The sequence below is a fragment of the Pyrus communis genome, chromosome 16 (genome assembly GCF_041283825.1).
Source record: "Pyrus communis isolate YQ-2024b chromosome 16, ASM4128382v1, whole genome shotgun sequence".
Taxonomy (NCBI): Eukaryota; Viridiplantae; Streptophyta; class Magnoliopsida; order Rosales; family Rosaceae; genus Pyrus; species Pyrus communis.
The window spans coordinates 26255961-26273977 of NC_142580.1; the positions used below are offsets into that span (position 1 = coordinate 26255961).

Genomic DNA, 18017 nt, shown 5'->3' on the forward strand with positions numbered 1-18017 from the left:
AAGGAGACGGAGAGGTTATAGTTTTGTGTTCCACGGATGTGGAACGAGTCGTTCCAGGGGGGTGAGGTGAAACGAAAATTCACCCAAAACTCGTCTCGTGGAACAGCTCGTTCCACCCGTTTTAGGCGCACCAAACGTGGGACGGAACGCCTTGTCCCACTCTGTTCCGTCCTGTCCCACGTACCAAACGGTACCTCAGGTTGTGATGGGGAGATATTCGACGTCCTGGAATCTAGTGCATATTATTGAATATATCAAATGGGTGGCAACTCAATTTATTTGGATCGATTGGAAGCACATCTTCAAGGAGGTCAACTTTGTTGCTGATGCCTTTGCTCGTTAGGACCTTTTTATTTCCGATTGTCATATTGGGACCATTGGATTCCTCCATTTACTGTAGTTGCTCTTCAATTTGATTCTGTGGAGAACGGTTGTAAGCGTGGTTTTTTTCTTTAATGTTATGCTTCTTTTGCTTCAAGATAAAATAAAAAAAAAGTAACAATATCTCAATTAATCGAATAATTGGTACTAATCCTACAACTTAATGATTAAAATATGAATGATTACACAAAATAATGAAAGAATAGATTATCCTAATTATATTCCTCTATGAAGCGGTGCATTCCACCGGGAGGCCTTGGGGAAATCTCTTGGTGTCAGCACAGTAATTGTAAATCATGTAGTTGGTCTGCACCCATTTCAGCCTGTCTTGGCTTGTAGAGTCCAAGTCTTGAGAAAGCCAAGCTCCATTGTTAGCATTACTTGAAGTTGCAGAACTGCAAGAGGAGGCTCCAGAAGTCCAAACGCATGCTTCAGCATTGAAATTCTTGTAAGACGCGGTGAAAGGAGCTTGGCTCCAATCGGTCTTCACAAGTCCTCCCCTTGTTGCCCAATCATCGGCATTCCATAGGCTCGAGTATATCCTCATCGGCTGGCTTTTTGGAAACGGAACGCCGTTCAACTCTTGGTTCTTGAACTCTCTGATGGGAGTTCCATCTACTGAGAATATAATGCGCTGGGAGTTCCAGAGGATGGAATATGTGTGGAAGTCGGCAGTTGGGTCAAACCAGAGGTAGAATTGCTGCTCTCTGTTGCCTTTGCCTTGGCTGAAGACATTGGTGTGAAGAATGTAAGGGTCTCCACTCAAGTTCCCCAAGAACTCAAAGTCTATCTCATCCCATGTTGATCCTTTTGATGATAACTGCATGAATTAACAACAAAATTAATATCAAAATCAGTCAGAACGGGATTCGAACTCTGGCTAACTGACCTAAACTCGAGTTTATCATACTTGTACTAAAAAACTTGAAGGAAATGAATATTCGAAATGAATGAAAACATACGTAGTAGGCTGTGACGGTGCCAGCGGAGTTTCCAGGGACAAGCTTGAGCTGCATGTCGATCTTGCCGAATAAATACTCGTGTTTGGATTGAAATCCAGAACCGGAGGCTTTGTCGAGAGAAAGGGTAAGAAGCTCGCCGTTGTTAAGAATCTTAGCACGTCCGTCCCCCCATGTAATCTCAAAGTCTTGGTTTAAGTCGGCAGTAGAGGCAGCAGCCACCACAAAGCAGAGAAGAAATATTGGTAACAGAGTAAGCATTGTAGTGTAGGAAGCCATGGTATATGTTTGTATATATGCTGATGAGTAGAGAAAGAATGTGTTTGTGTTCGTTATGGCTGACAAATTGTGTAAGTTGGCATTTATAGGGAGAAAGAGAAGGGGAGAGGAAAGAGTTGGGAAGGTCAGGTCGGTGGGAATCGACTTTAATATTTAGTTAGCTCAGCCTCAGCTGTTGACAGTTGTTGCATGGCTTTGAAGATCTATTTCTTATTAAATATAATATTTAATACAGAGCACACGGTGTTTTCATTGGATGGGATTGGATTGGATGTTAGAGAATTTTATAGATGGAAATGATTTACCGCGTTGAGGATGAGGACAGTGAGCAGCGGGAGGGAGGCAGTAGGTGCAACTTCCATTGCAAGCTCATCACCGCCAAAGAATATGATAAAGAATGAAAAGGGGCCCTTGAAATGTGAAATATATTTTCACGCGTTTCTTTTGCAAAATGCCCTTTTGTTGAAATTTGATGCGATCCCCCCGGGGACTCTGAGAACCCTTTTTAGCAATCGAAGAGGTGCGGTTCTAACTTTATATTTTTTAATACATTCAATATTATTTATACTAAAGAAAAGAATAAAAGAACGGCTTATTAACATAGGGTTTTTTTCCGATCCCAAAATAGTACAAGTCTAAAGGAACAAGGGCCCATAGTAAGAAAGAAAGGAAGGCTTAAAGGAACAAAGGGAGACAGACGATTTCGAGCGTTACAGACAACGGCTTGTCGGCAATGAAGCCGAGCACTCCCTCATAAAATACTTTTCGACCGCCGGCAATAAATTGGTGCACGACAACTTTATAGCACGGAATCACAAGGACATATGGACATGCCTACTCAAACATTAACTCCAGACCATGTGGCGGCTACCAGAGAGAATAAAAGCTCATGAAGGGATGTAAAGGCTGACAGATTAGGTGCTCAGGTGTGGATTCTCACCAACTACGGGGTCGAGCAAGGTGCTTAGTACGCATTGTCACAAGAAAACATGCAAGTTGGCTAGAGCGAATATCACTTCGTCGCTACTTGTCGATTAAAGGATGGGGAGGTAGTTAGTAGGTCAAGTCTACGTATTTAGCGCATTAAATGCAAAGGCGGTAGAAGACTCGAGCCCAAGACTTGGGGCTGATCGATGGCTTATATAAGGAGGACAATTACTCTTTAGAACGGGTTAGACAAAAAGAGAGAAAAAAGGGATGACGAGCGCTATCTGTAACATTTCATTCAATATATACGAGTTACTCAATGGATGTAACCTAATTTGATGGGTGAACGACTTTGTTAGTAAGTTCTTATCCTTGTAATCCTAAGCCCACCAAGGTCCGACCACACGACAACACTGGTCTTTGTTAACCTTATAATTTGGAGCGTCAACAATTTGGCGCCGTCTATGGAAAATACATACAATTTGGTACCAGACATGTCTAAAAATGCTCGGTTACGAGCAGTCATACACACTCTCTTAAGTATCATGAAAGACAGAAGAACAAGAAAAATAGCACCATCATTCGACCCCGAGGGACACACAAGACGGGGGGAACCAGAAAAAGAAGACCATGATGATGGCTGAACATATGGTTGACTCATCAGCCTCACCCGAGGAATCACCAACACCAGACTCGGGGGACGAAGAAAGTCGGGAGCATCCCAAGCCTATGGAGGAATTGGAAACTATTATTCTCTCGGAGGAATGTCCGACCAGAGTAGTGAAAATTGGTACTAAATTAACAGCGTAAGTCTAAGAAGAATTGATAAATCTTCCTAAAGCCCACACATTGTATTGGTGTGTGATGAGTAATGCTAAGGAGATTTTATTTTTAAATCACATTAATGTGTTATCCGATGTGGAAGTGATGCATACACTCAAAATCAAATGAGATTAACTCATTAATTGACATTACTTGTACATATCATTTACTACATTAAATTGTACACTAATATAATAATAAAAAATGTGATTTTAGCATTTTTTTGGTGTGCGACACAAATTTTCTTTTGGCTGAAATTGAAATCACCAACAAGTATTTTATGATGCAAAATAGTATTATTGGCCCTATCCTCGATTGTACGAATTCTCCATTACTAAGTTAACAGGATATATAACAAGGATTCTCGTCCTATTTTTTTCTCTCTCCTTCACCTCCTTGAATGCTCAAAATTTCATTTTTTTTTTTTTTAATCTTTATAGAGAAAGAAAGAAGAAAAAAAACTGTAAGAGGTGGGAGGGAGTAAAAAATCGAGGGATCGAATTCCCACCGTACATAAAAACGCAGCTAAAGAAGAAAAGGAAAAAGAAAGGAAGAATCCAAGGAGAACGCAAAAGCGCGTTTTATAATATTCAGAAATTTGTTTGGTTGTGTTTTGCTAGTGCGATCTTGACAGCTACCTTTTTTAAGCCAACTGTGCACAGCTGAGTTGACTGAACCTTCCTTCCAAACTTCAAAATTCCAATCACTTTCCTTACTTTCCTTCCAAACTCACGGGCACATCCGCTTCCTTTAAATACCAATAAAACTTCTTGTTCATCCGCTTAACTCACTCATATCAAACATATCTTTGTGGTGGCTCCTTTCTCTCTTCAAAACTTTTGTCAATGGCTTCTTCCACCTTAAGTGTTTCCTTAATGTTGCTTATTCCGATGTCTCTACTAAGCTTTACGGTGGCTGCTGCCTCTACTGCCGACTTAAACCAAGACTTTGAGATTACATGGGGGGACGGACGTGCTAAGATTCTTAACAACGGCGAGCTTCTTACCCTTTCTCTCGACAAAGCCTCCGGTTCTGGATTTCAATCCAAACACGAGTATTTGTTCGGCAAGATCGACATGCAGCTCAAGCTTGTCCCTGGAAACTCCGCTGGCACCGTCACAGCCTACTACGTATGTTTTCATTCATTTCGAATATTCATTTCCTTCAAGTTTTTTAGTACAAGTATGATAAACTTGAGTTTAAGTCAGTTAGCCAGAGTTCGAATCCCGTTCTGACTGATTTTGATATTAATTTTGTTGTTAATTCATGCAGTTATCATCAAAAGGATCAACATGGGATGAGATAGACTTTGAGTTCTTGGGGAACTTGAGTGGAGACCCTTACATTCTTCACACCAATGTCTTCAGCCAAGGCAAAGGCAACAGAGAGCAGCAATTCTACCTCTGGTTTGACCCAACTGCCGACTTCCACACATATTCCATCCTCTGGAACTCCCAGCGCATTATATTCTCAGTAGATGGAACTCCCATCAGAGAGTTCAAGAACCAAGAGTTGAACGGCGTTCCGTTTCCAAAAAGCCAGCCGATGAGGATATACTCGAGCCTGTGGAATGCCGATGATTGGGCAACAAGGGGAGGACTTGTGAAGACCGATTGGAGCCAAGCTCCTTTCACCGCGTCTTACAAGAATTTCAATGCTGAAGCATGCGTCTGGACTTCTGGAGCCTCCTCTTGCAGTTCTGCAACTTCAAGTAATGCTAACAATGGAGCTTGGCTTTCTCAAGACTTGGACTCTACAAGCCAAGACAGGCTGAAATTGGTGCAGACCAACTACATGATTTACAATTACTGTGCTGACACCAAGAGATTTCCCCAAGGCCTCCCGGTGGAATGCACTGCTTCATAGAGGAATATAATTAGGATAATCTATTCTTTCATTATTTTGTGTAATCATTCATATTTTAATCATTAAGTTGTAAGATTAGTACTAATTCTTCGATTGATAGAGATATTGTTACTATTTTAATCAAATACAGCACATTTTATGCAGTGTTGCACTATGCTTCTGTTGTAAACTAAACCACAGAACCAAGCAATAAACAAAACACAAACACAAATTTAGAGTTCCTCTCATATAGGAGTACCTCTCTAACAACGGAAGCTTTATAGGTAACCAACGAATACAAGAGAACTCACAAACACTAAGTGTTCTCTTGTATACAAACTAATGCCTATCATATCCAAACTAATGCCTCTCAAACTCACATCATATGAACCCTATCCCACAACCATCTATTTATACTAATAGATACCGAGGTTTTACACAAAGTCTCTAGAATACAAGAAATGAAATCCTATACTAAAACCGAATCCAAAACAAACTAGGGAACGTACTAATAAGATTCTCATTTTCGAATATTCATTTCCATTAAGTTTTCTAACATGAGTAATTGTTTGGCAAGATCGACATGCACCAACTTGTAACAACCCGTCCCCAATTATTATGATTTTTATAATTTTAAAAAATGAATTTACAAAAATGCCCTTCGAGGTAAAGTGTTGACTTTTGTTGACTGCTGTGTTGTGTCACATAAGGTTCATTTTCTTGGCGTCTCCTCGTAGTACTCATTGCTACAAACGCATGGACGCAAACGGATCGTGATTTGGAGTTATAACGAAGGAGATATTAATGTTTAAAGTCGAGGGCAAATTTGTAAATTTATTTATTTCTAGAATGCTCCAGATTTTTGGAGCAAAATCTGGTGGAGTCACGTGCGTGGCCCAGATTAATAGAAATAAAGATGGGTGGTGGTGATGAATTATAAAGGAAAGAAAGGAGGGGGATGTAAGGCCAATCGGAAGAGGAGAAAGAACTGAGGTGGCCGATCAGGAAAGAAAGAAATGAAGGAAAGGAGGAAAAGAGAGAAGGAGAGGAATTGGCCGGGTTCCCCTTCGACCCGCGACCCAGGTTGTAACCAGTGGGTTCTCCAGTGAATTTCACCATTTTTCCGACGAAATGGGCCGATTCATCATTTCCAATCATCAATTCTACTCTTCCTGTACCATTTCCACTTCAAGTTTGAGAGGATTAGGTTTGGAATTGGGGGGTTTTGCATCGATGGGTGCGACGACTACAAGGTGGCGATCCACCAAATCTAAAGGTACTTCAGTCAACCACCACCATCAATAAACTTCCCTTGAGGCCTGGAACAAAGCCCATCCATTGGTTGGGGCGTCGGAGTTGTTTTGGGAGTTGAATCAAGAACACCAAATTTAAGGGTTTCCAACGGGTTTTCGTCAAATTAGGACATTTCACGGCCAAATTGGCCTTAGTCACAGGTATGAAAGTTGCTCTACTCATTGAGATCTTCATTTTTGTGAAGTTTGAGAATTTTTAGAAATAGTTGAATTTTCCGGCGAGTCGGGGCTGCCGACCATTATTTGCGGCGGCGCGTGGCCCGAGACATCCCTTAACCTTCCTAGGCTAAATTTGAATACCCTGATTCCATTGGTGAAGTCCGATTGACGAATTTCCGTCATTTGAATGTAGTTTCATTAAGGTCCGCCGCTTGATTATTATAGCAATCGACGATCCGACCGTTGGATCGACACCAAACTTTGACACGTTATAATACGTAATATTTGAGAATTTTAGAAACTTATGGATCGGAAATCCAATGTACGGATCTTCCCAAATAGGATATGTAAGTTATATGTTATATTGATAAGAATTCTAAGACATGATTTGATAATTGTTCTAGACGCCGATCGTTCGTGATACCTTGATATTGTGCTAGGGAGTTGTAGCGCAGACTCCAGGTGAGTGGGCTTTTGGTTTTCTATATATATGTATATATGTTTTTCATTTTCCCATAAATGGTTTTAAATGGAATTACGTTTTTAAATGCCATGTCAATTGCATTACATTTTAGTATATGCATTAGTATAGATATGCATATTATTGCATGACACTGCGGATGCCCAGGTAAGTTTCAGGTGAGTAATGTATAATGTTAGTGGTTGCATTGGTTATGGTTATACGTAGATGCATGTAGAGCTCATTATCCTGCACCCCAGTGCTAGTGCTCCCGCCCGTGGCCTGGGCACAGTCATTCACATGATGTTCACCCCCTGCACTGCACGCTCACCTTGGATCCAAGTTTGGTGCACAACCCTGTCATACATTCCACAATAGGTGGTTCCGACTTGTGGGTGACCCGTGATTATTCGCACAGCCTTTATGTGATCGTAGCACTTGAGCGTACTTATTGACACCTAGCCCTGTCGTATAGACCACATTAGGTGGTTCCAACTTGTGTGCAGGAATTGGTTAACGAGATATAGGTTCAGTTGTACAAGCCACGTTAGGTGGCTCCGGCTGGTATATCATTTTACATTGATTAATTTCACCTGGCTTACTTATTTTATTGCTAAGATACTTGACATGGCATATACTCGGCTTTCACTACTCTTTGAGCATGATTTCTATATACGTATGTATTATTATTTTCTGGGAAATTATACGGGTTTTACGGTGAGGGGTTATAACGTTTTCAAAAGGTTTTATTAAAAAACTTTATTTTCAGGCCTACTCACCCTTATTTTTGTGCCCTTCCAGGTTTTAGCTGTTGAAAGTTCGTATCGACGAGGATTTGTGGCGAATCTTAGTATAGGTGGCTACCTCTGAGGGTATGTTCCTTACCTACACTACTGTACTTTACTTATGCTCTGACGTCACTTGTGAAATGGGTTCATCCCCACTCACAACGTACTCTTGTCTTTAGGCACTTTTAGGTTTAAATTTATTCACATTTTCCACATCATTATACTTTATGGCTTCGTCACCTTCCAGGGGTCGGCCAGCACAGCTCGATTCAGAGTCCTAGTGGACATTCCAGGTCTCGGGGTGTCAGTTTGATATCAGAGCATAAGTTAGGCAGTATTGCGTTCATTACACGCGTGATGTAAGCATTCTCAGTTTTTGAGCCTAATGTTTGAATCTTGCCACCTCATCAAATACGAAAAATATGTTAGCTTTTCCTGAGTTTTGGGTAGTTTTGTCGACTTGTCGACATTTTAAAAGAGCACTTTGGCGAATGCCCTTAGATTTAAAGCAAAGAAATTCCCTGCCAAGGAAAGATGTAGATTTGAGGTAAGTTGATGGCCTAAAGCAGGGCTAATGTATCAGTAACTGTGTATCATCGGAGACTTTACCAACCAATTCCATCCTTATCCTCCAGCCATCATTATTAAACCTTTCGAGATGGGAAATCCGAAATAGTTTTGATTCCTTGGCAGTATCTGTTAGAATACCACCTACTAGAATTCCTGCGAAGTCTATTTTTGTCAAGACTCTAGAAATGTCTCATGTGACGATGGTGCTAGAGTGGTAGCACTCGACGAAAGAACATCTTGGGAAAATCACTTTTGGTCCCTGATAGCTCTAATACTTTTGTGGTGTTACTTTTCGATCATTAAGAAACCTTGTTAGCTCATTCTTAAACTCTACCTTTCTACTTTTGGCCTGAGACAACCACATAATTGTTTAGCTTTTTGGCATAATTCATCATTTTTGAAATTGTCCGACTCTTTTATATTCTAGTCTGCATGAGCTCTGTTCGTACCCTCAGTTTCACCTCCTGGTATTAAAGGTATTCTAGTTGATTCTGAATCACTTGTTTGTTTCCCATATCATTTTTTATGTTGACAGACTGCCCGGGAGGATCACTTAGATGTCCAAAACTTTCAGTTTAGACCATCAGTCCTTAAATCACCCAATCAGCATTCTATCAAGCAAATCGTCACCATCGGTGATTTATTATTCCTGGAGCTATCGTTAATTTTGAGTCAAGGAAAAATCTAAGTTTCTGTCCGTCAACCCTCCTTAAACTATTGTTCAAGTTGAGTTATCTTCCAACCCTTTCGTTGATAGTGCATGATTAAGTTAAATATTTACACGTGTTCAGACATCAAAATTGTATATTCAATCCAGATATCTTGTACTCTAGATTTCATGGACTTGTTTTGACCCTTAAATTCTTGAGTATTCTTTCAGCCTTCTCAACATGGTTTCTCGCTCAATCAGTGAGGAATTCACGATTGGTCGACTCGAAAAATGTGTGCGCCCATTTCATATCGATGCTAGACCATTGGAGTATAATCTTCTTGCGAGTTTACCAGAATTACCAACAAGAATTCCAAGCGGCTTTGAGGATTGAGTAGTAATTCAACATGATATTGGTGAAGGTATGAATGTAGGTTTTGAGCTTGGTGGTTGTGATGTTAATTTTCAAGTATGGCTCGGAACTGCAATTGTCATTCGAAGAATGTCGTCAGAGATATGGTTTAGCTTTTAGATCTTATACCCTTCGATTTGGAGAGCAACTCTAGTGATCAGTCACGAAAGAAGTTTTTTTTTGCAATATGTGTTCGTCTCTACGTATATTTCCACTGCTTCACTCCAAGGTCATATTGTTGTGGTAATGTGAACGTTGAAACACTTCTAGCAGCTGGTTTGGTGTGCTCTAGAATAGTACGGTATCGTGATTGAGGCATAAATCGGACAATCTGGGCATATTCGCACATGAGGAGTAAAACAATATTTTGGCATCCTTGGGAACTTCTCACTAGCTTATTGAGACAACAATGGGTGATCGGCATTACAGGCTGCAAATTGTAATATCTATGGCTTAATTGTTGGGTTCACTAAGTAAGTGGGCAAGACGACTCAACTACGGCAACACTTATTGGTTAGTTATCGTTCGGAATCATCCTCGAAGTTCGTGACACGATGAATGTTTGGCTAGGTCCATTTTCATTTGGGGTTGCGATTTTTTGTGCAGATATTTTTAAATTACTTTATTTTTTCCATTACAAAATTTTGGGTGAGTCATTTGCACTCTTGGTTTTAAACGCAATACAAGTATTTCCTTATGTTATTACATAATAATTGGTGTTTTCAACCTTACGGGTTATACAAGTATTATACTACTATGTTATTGAGGAAGGAAGAAGGTATGAGCTTGGAGGCATGAAAGAGGAATAATTGCAATCTGATCACGACGGAATGACATTCTCTTTTATGTAGCCGCTCTAACTTGATTTCTTTCTTATATTTATATAAATATGTTCCTCCCTGTTTTCGAGTATTTTATTTATGACAAGTTATCTTAAATTTCAGGACGAAATTTTTTAAGAGGATAGATTGTAACAACCCGTCCCCAATTATTATGATTTTTATAATTTTAAAAACTGAATTTACGAAAATTCCCTTCGAGGCAAAGTGTTGACTTTTGTTGACTTCCGTGTCGTGTCACGTAAGGTTCATTTTATTTGCATATCCTCGTAGTACTCGTTGCTACGAACGTGTGGGTGCAAATGGATCGTGATTTGGAGGTATAACGAAGAAGATATTAACGTTTAAAGTCGACGGCAAAATTGTAAATTTATTTATTTCTAGAATGCTCTAGATTTTTGGAGGAAAATCTGGTGGAGCCACGTTTGTGGCCCAGATTAAAAGAAAGAAAGATGAGCAGTGGTGATGAATTATAAAGGAGAGAAAGGAGGGGGATGTGAGGCCAATCGGAAAAGGAGAAAGAACTGAGGTGGCCAATTAGGAAAGAAAGAAAGGAGGGAAATGAGGAAAGGAGAGAAGGAGAAGAACCAGCCAGGTTCCCCTTCGACTCACGACCCAGGTTGTAATTGATGGGTTCTCCAATGAATTTCACTATTTTTCCGACGAAATGGGCCGATTCATCATATAGCTTTTGCATATGCAATGGCCAAAGAGTTTATAGTATTATAATGCGAACATATAGGATAACATGAAATTTGTTGTTGTCTACATGCAGCATAAGCATGTGAGCATGGTAGCTCGTCAAGATCAAATTGTTGGCATGTGCAACTCTTTTTCTTTAAATTCACAACTTCAATATAAAATTCATTGTATACATGAAATGAGTAAGCTGCGTAGGACGATACCTGCATATTCACATGCATATATATCTATATTACACAAACAAAAGAACAATTGAACAACAAAAAAGAAATCCGCATAAAAACTAGAAAAGCAATTTGCAAATAAATGATCTGTAAGTGAAGTGGATAAATTCCCTGGTTCAGTTAGAACTGCTGTGTGGCACTGACCACACCTTACCAAGTTCTTGTACTGATATGGGAGGTATCAGGTTGCAAGCCTCTTAAACCATCTTATGTTAAAGTTACATTAGATATAGTTCTTAACTTTAGTCTCTTAAATTGCAAACATATACATTTCTTTAGAAGAATAAAGTTTAATTTATTCTTTCCTAACTTGGTAGTGACGGGTAAATGTATTGATTATGGGATATACACTAGTACAAAAACATATTTGTGCGACGAAGTAAATTACGTCACGTAAAGTATGTTTGCGTAACAGTGACAACAAAATGTCACACAAAGGCATTTTGCATGACGAAGACCACTGTCGGGCAAAACAGCTTCGCGCGACGAAGGAACACCTTTGTCACGCATTGTTGGGAAAAAGCGGTAAAAGTCTTGGTTTGGCACTAAAATCTTGCACGACGCACATGCCGCGTCGCACAAATGTCCTTTGCACAATGAAGGTGTGCATTTGTTGCGCAAAATAGCTTTGCGCGACGAAGGTGCACCTATGCACCTATGTCACGCAAAATTATTTTGCGCAACGAATGCACACCTTCGTCGCGCAAAGTCAATGACTTTGTAGTATAACATAAGATTTTATAGTATCTACTAGTGTAAATATTTTAAATTTACAATCAAATTAGTACAATGTATTCATATAGGATCAAGGAGTCTAGCTGTAACAAAACATCAAAATCGGAGTTAAAATAACCGTTAAATCGTGATTTTTCGTTTATAACTGCCGAAAAGTTTTGTCACGTTACTTGATCTCTGAATGTTTTTTTTTTTTTGTGATTTTTGGCGTATGCAATCTCGAAGCATATACAAACAAGTTTGACTGTTGGATTGTTGAAATTAGTTTTGTAAAATGCGTATCCCATCAAAACAATAGATTCACTAACACTTAAGAGTTTATGTATACTTTTATTAAGTATAATATAAGATTTTGTGGTATCCACCAGTGTAAATATTTTAAATTGATGATCAAATTAGTTCATTGTATTCATATAGGATCAAGGAGTGTAGCTGTAAAAAATCATCAAAATAGGAGTTAAAATAATCGTTAAATCGTGATTTTTCTTTTATAACTATTGAAAGTTTTGTCCCGTTACTTGATCTCTGAATGTTTATTTTTTGCGATTTTTGGCGTATGCGATCTCGAGGCATATATTAGTTTTGTAGAATGCGTATCCCATCAAACAATAGATTTACTAACACTTAAAAATTTATTTGTACTTTCATTAAGTATAACATAAAGATTTTGTGCTATCCACTAGTGTAAATATTTTAAATTGAAGATCGAATTCGTTCATTGTATTCATATAGGGTCAAAGAGTGTAGCCGTAAAAAAACATCAAAATTGAAGTTAAAATAACTGTTAAATCGTGATTATTCGTTTATAACTGTCGAAAAGTTTTGTCCCATTACTTGATCTTTGAATGTTTGTTTTTTAGGATTTTTGCCTTATGCGATCTCGAAGTATATACAAACAAGTTTGATGGTTGAATCGTTGAAACTTATTTCGTAGAATGTGTATCCCATCAAATTCAATAGTATATATATGTGTGTGTGTATATATATATATATATTTATTAAGTAGCTTTAAATTTATTTATTTTGTACGTATAATACTTAAGAAATTGAAAGATATGTATATTTATTAAGTAGCTTTAAATTTATTACTGTAGTTTGGATCGGGTTTTTGTTAGAAAAAATATATTATTGTGAATTTTATGTAAAAAAAAATTGAATTTGAAGAGAGTAAAGTCACATTTTTAGTAAATTTTATAATATATATATATATTTTTTTTTTCAAGGTTTTAAAAAACGTTAGGCGCTAGTCGTGCGGCAGGCTGACGCCTAGCACCTAGGCGGGCTCCTAGGCAGCTTAGGCGGATTTAGGTAACTTTCTTGTATATCTTGTAAATAAATGCACATTGACACTTACAAAAAATTATACTTGTATGAAATACATATATCCAACAAGTCCAAAATTTAAAAACACATTGAGCATATATGCCATATAACCATAGTGAGGAGTATTGTAGGATGACACATGTACAACAAGTTCACAATTTCATTAAAAAAAAAAAAAAAACTGCCTAGCTCCGCCTTGCACCGCCTAGCCCCGCCTAGAGCTCATCTGATTTTTCCCACCGATTTGCAAGAAAACGCCTCGACTCACCACCACCCAGCATCTAGACGACGCCTAGGCCGTTTTTTAGGACATTGATTTTTTTAAATAAAACTTGCACGACGTCTGAATATATACCTGCATCGTGCATGTTGTTAAAATTCCAGCTGTAAAAAATAGGCGCTTATTTTGAATTTTCCCAAATTACTCTGGCAAAATGGAAAAGAGTCCTTCCTCTTCATCTAACTACGACCTGGTTTGGTACTGAGGTGATTATGAAAAAAGATGGTATCAAAAAAAGCTGGGAGCTGTTTTTGTGTTTGGTAAACATTCAACTTTAGCTTTTTTTCATAGTTTTGGGTGAAAAAAAGCCAAAAACAAGAAGCTGCAAAACCCAGCTTTGAAAAATCGGTTTTTTTTCATGTTTATTTTACATAAAAGTTTACCAAACACTATAATACTATTTTTTTTTTTCAAAAACACTTTTACAAAAAAGTTTACCAAACACTCTGCTGCTTTATTTCACAGCCGCTTATTCTCACAGCACAGCAGAATCAGTTTTTTTTCAAAGCACAGCAATACCAAACCAGGCCTCTCTCTCACTCCGTCTCGCGTAGCCTTCCTCCCGACTGCACCGAGCCAGCCTCCTCCTCATCCTCTCCTCATCCTCTCCCGTAGCCTTCCCCCTCGCCTTCCGATCAGTCTCCAAGCCCCAACAGCTCTCCCATGACGACGAGGACTTGGATTCTGATTGCGTTGAGATTAAACACAAATTGGAGGACGATGATTCTGATTGCGTCGTTATTAAGAACGAATTGGAGGACGACGAGGCGGACGAGGTTTAATGGAAAAGAAATGGTATTTGCACATTGCAATCTGACCAAGGTAAGACCAGAAACAACTAAGAATTGAAATCAATTAATAATTTCATATGTTTCTTGATTAAGTTCCTTGGATTACTATTGATTTTGTAGTGGAACTCATGCTTTTATTAATTTTTTTAGATTTTAGTTTTGTTGGCTTGAAAAAGCTGTTAACTGGTGAAGATAGAGATTTGATTGGCTACATGAAATCCATTTGGGACCCTTTATTTTGAGACGCTTAAAATCTGATGTTATGCAACAACTTCACGAGCTCGTATTGCAAAAACTTCAGAGGTTTCCTCGAACAGTATTCTTAAGGTTCTTCCTCGACGGCAGATCTCCAACTATTTTGTTCAGTTTCATAAGGTGCGCCTGTCTCGACTTTCTTGTTTTTGATATCCCAGTTTTGTGTTCAGATTGTATGTATGTTTGCTTATTATTCTTTCTTTTCTCATTCTCTAGATTGCAAATCATCCCTTACTAGTAAGGCGTATTTACAGTGATGAGGATGTTGTTCGTTTTGCCAGAAAATTACATCCAATGGGTGCATTTGGCTTTGAATGTACCTTAGACAAAGTAATTGGGGAACTTAAGAATTATAGTGACTTCTCTATCCATCGGGTATTTTCTCAACTTCTTGAAAATGAATGTCTTTCAAATTTTGATGCATTACTGTCAATGTTTTGGAACGATTTGATTATCTGGGGCGTACAGTGTTCGTGTGCCTGTGTATGTGTGTAGCAGATTACATATTGTATGTTGATATTGTGTATGCTCTCTCTCTCTCTCTCTCTCTCTCTCTCTCTCTCTCTTTAGCTTTTGCTGTATTATGGTGTCTCAGATAAGAGAGGATTGCTTCCAGACAAATTTGCATTGCTTTCTTCAACTTCTCAGGTATAATGCTACTTTAATAACTTCACTAGCCAATTGGTCTGAGTCAAAATTTGGAGAGAGTTGTCATATGATACTCTCTGCTCAAAACTGAGGAGAGTTTTCTTGTTGATGATATTAGGCATTGGCTGAACTTCTTCCTTCACTGAAGCTAGCTGGGCATCGTGTTCCGATTTTCAGCCAGTGGACGTCAATGCTTGATATTTTGGAGTGGACTTTGGATGTGATAGGTGTTACATACAGACGACTTGATGGAAGGTACTGGTGTACTTTTGTCACATTTACAGATTGTTTTTATATAAGAAAATGTGCCATGTCACATGGTATATCTGTTTTATTATCTGGCTTGCTCAGTTCCACTTGTTGATTGTGGTTAATTGAATTGTTACCTCATCTGTTCTAAGTTGCGTTTCTTGTCTGTTAACCCGTATCCTCCCAATGTCAGCACTCAGGTGACAGAAAGACAGACGATAGTTGATACACTCAATAATGACACTTCTATATTTGCTTGCTTGCTGTCCACAAGAGTTGGAGGTCAGGGTTTGAACTTGGTTGGAGCTGATACCGTAGTTATTCATGATATGGAGTACAACCCGCAAATTTATCGACAGGCAGAAGATCGTTGTCATTGCATTGGCCAAGTGAAGCCTGTTACTATATACAGGTTAGCCCCTCTTTAATTTCCCAATCTCCCTCCTCACCTATACTTACCAATCTGAGAGAAGCACCTTTCCGGTTTACCTGCTTTTATAAAGTGGTATTGGTATGAGTCGTAATCTTGAATAGAAAATTGTAGAATTATAACCTGTCATGTCCTTTACAGGCTAGTCACTAAGGCTACAGTTGATGAAAATGTCTACGAGATTGCGAAAGGGAAGTTAGTGCTAGATGCTGCAGTCCTGGAATCTGGCGTGGAGAGGGATAATGAAGGTGACACTTCCACCATGGGAGAGATATTATTGAAACTTTTGCTTGGTTAAAGATTTTAGAAAACTTACAGTCAATCTGTCGATAGAGAAATTGCAACTGGAAACCTTTGTAATTTAGTGTCTGTATTTTTCTAGTCACACCTTCGACCTCCAAGCCAATTCGCCTAGCTGATACCCAGTAGCCTAATGCATCAAGCCTAGAAGACTACTTGTCTTTTCTTTTATGTTTGAACATCTTGTATGTACATTTTCATATATTTTATAATTAAATGCTTTTTCTTGGTTTATTAATTATTGTTTATAATTTAATTACAAAATTGGTGAGGAGCAAGGCGGCCTCCTAGGCGCTCCCTAGGCGTTCTAGGCAATCAAGGCGGCGCTTGGCAAGATGTCTAGGCGGACTGAATCTGGTCGTTTTCCATTGCTGGCTCTGCAACTCTCATCGTCTCGAACTCCCGTCTTCTGCTCTGTGCATAATTCTCTCTTCATCGTATTCTGCTTTGCTTTAAATCGTGACATCTCGTCTACAAATCTCGCAACGCCAAACTCGAAGAACAAGAGAGGTTACAAAGAAAACTGAAGAAGACGATGTGAGAGAGAAAATGAAAAGGAAACGGAAAAATAATACAAAATAAGGGCTTTTCGATTTTCAAGACGTCAAAAGGTTTTGCGTGTACTCATCACACTTCTTACAGTCATGTCTACCACTAGGCCTTATCATCAAAAGCAAGAATTGATTTCTTTAATATTTTTTACACTATTTGATCTCATTTATTGCAATTGAAACTTTGGGTAATGTGAGAGAGGTAAGTGAATGGGGCTCCACCTATGGGATTGGTGTGGGAAAGGTGGGGTGGAGTTGTAACTATGTAGATATTTCTTTCTAAAATAAAATTAAAAACTATATTTTTTTTTATTCTTTTTAGTCAAACTATCTTAAATTACTATATATATATACATTATTTGATGTTATTATATTTTTTGTAGTAAAATTTAATTAATTTATTCAAATTTACTTAAATCCACCTAGCCTCCGCCTAATTCCCGCCTAACCACCTAGGCACTAGGCGCTAGTCTACTGCCCAACTAGCGCCTAACGTTTTGTAGAACCTTGTATTTTATTCACTTAAATAGAATTTATTAACTTGTCTATATAATTTTGGCACATTTTGATTTGGTCTCAAGTGTTTGAACTATTTTGTCGGTTCTTATCACTAGTACAAAAAACAGTTTGTGTGATGCAGGTACCTTTGTCCCCAAAGTCAAAAAGCATTGCCTGAAAATTAGCCTAACAACATCTTTGTCGTGCACAAACCATTGCGCAAAGTCTGTGAAAGCAAGGTTTGCACGACGAAGAGATAACATGCGTCGCACAAAGTCCTTATGCGCAATTACAGGAACTCCGTCGTGCAAAGATCTTTTGCACAACGCATGTTATCTCTTCGTTGCGCAAACCCTGCTTTCACAGACTTTGCGCAATGGTTTGCGCACGACAAAGATGTTGTTGGGCTAATTTTCAGGCAACGCTTTTTGACTTTGCACAACAAAGGTACCTACATCGCGCAAACTGTTTTTTGTACTAGTGATAAGAACCGATAAAATAATTCAAACACTTGAGACCAAATCAAAATATGTCAAAATTATATAGACAAGTTCATAAATTTTGTTTAAGTGAATAAAATACACAGTTCTACAAAACGTTAGGCACTAGTCTGACGGTAGACTAGCGT

The 18017-nt window shown here is 38.6% G+C and overlaps 3 protein-coding genes across 5 annotated transcripts; 2 read left to right on the top strand and 1 right to left on the bottom strand.

Moving 5' to 3' along the window:
* Window positions 1-510: 510 nt before the first annotated feature.
* Window positions 511-1721, bottom strand: LOC137732339 (putative xyloglucan endotransglucosylase/hydrolase protein 23). The gene is made up of 2 exons (XM_088687754.1): window positions 1344-1721; window positions 511-1201 (listed from the first exon to the last, which is right to left on the bottom strand). The coding sequence occupies exons 1-2, from the start codon at window positions 1617-1619 to the stop codon at window positions 608-610; spliced, it is 870 nt and encodes a 289-aa protein (XP_088543880.1). The 5' UTR covers window positions 1620-1721; the 3' UTR covers window positions 511-607.
* Window positions 1722-4154: 2433 nt separating this feature from the next.
* On the top strand, window positions 4155-5388 carry LOC137732128 (putative xyloglucan endotransglucosylase/hydrolase protein 23). The gene is made up of 2 exons (XM_068471427.2): window positions 4155-4498; window positions 4641-5388. Exons 1-2 carry the CDS (start codon window positions 4214-4216, stop codon window positions 5232-5234), a joined length of 879 nt encoding a protein of 292 aa, XP_068327528.2. The 5' UTR covers window positions 4155-4213; the 3' UTR covers window positions 5235-5388.
* Window positions 5389-14186: 8798 nt separating this feature from the next.
* On the top strand, window positions 14187-16578 carry LOC137733022 (protein CHROMATIN REMODELING 19-like). 3 transcript variants are annotated; one of them, XM_068472250.2, is made up of 7 exons: window positions 14187-14489; window positions 14609-14833; window positions 14930-15088; window positions 15284-15361; window positions 15480-15616; window positions 15804-16022; window positions 16182-16578. In XM_068472250.2, the coding sequence occupies exons 3-7, from the start codon at window positions 15008-15010 to the stop codon at window positions 16336-16338; spliced, it is 672 nt and encodes a 223-aa protein (XP_068328351.2). In that variant the 5' UTR covers window positions 14187-14489; window positions 14609-14833; window positions 14930-15007; the 3' UTR covers window positions 16339-16578. The 3 variants fall into 3 exon arrangements, with proteins under 3 accessions (XP_068328351.2, XP_088543524.1, XP_088543525.1); XM_088687398.1 differs by having other exon boundaries at window positions 14651-14833; XM_088687399.1 differs by lacking the exon at window positions 15284-15361.
* The last annotated feature ends 1439 nt before the right edge of the window (window positions 16579-18017 follow it).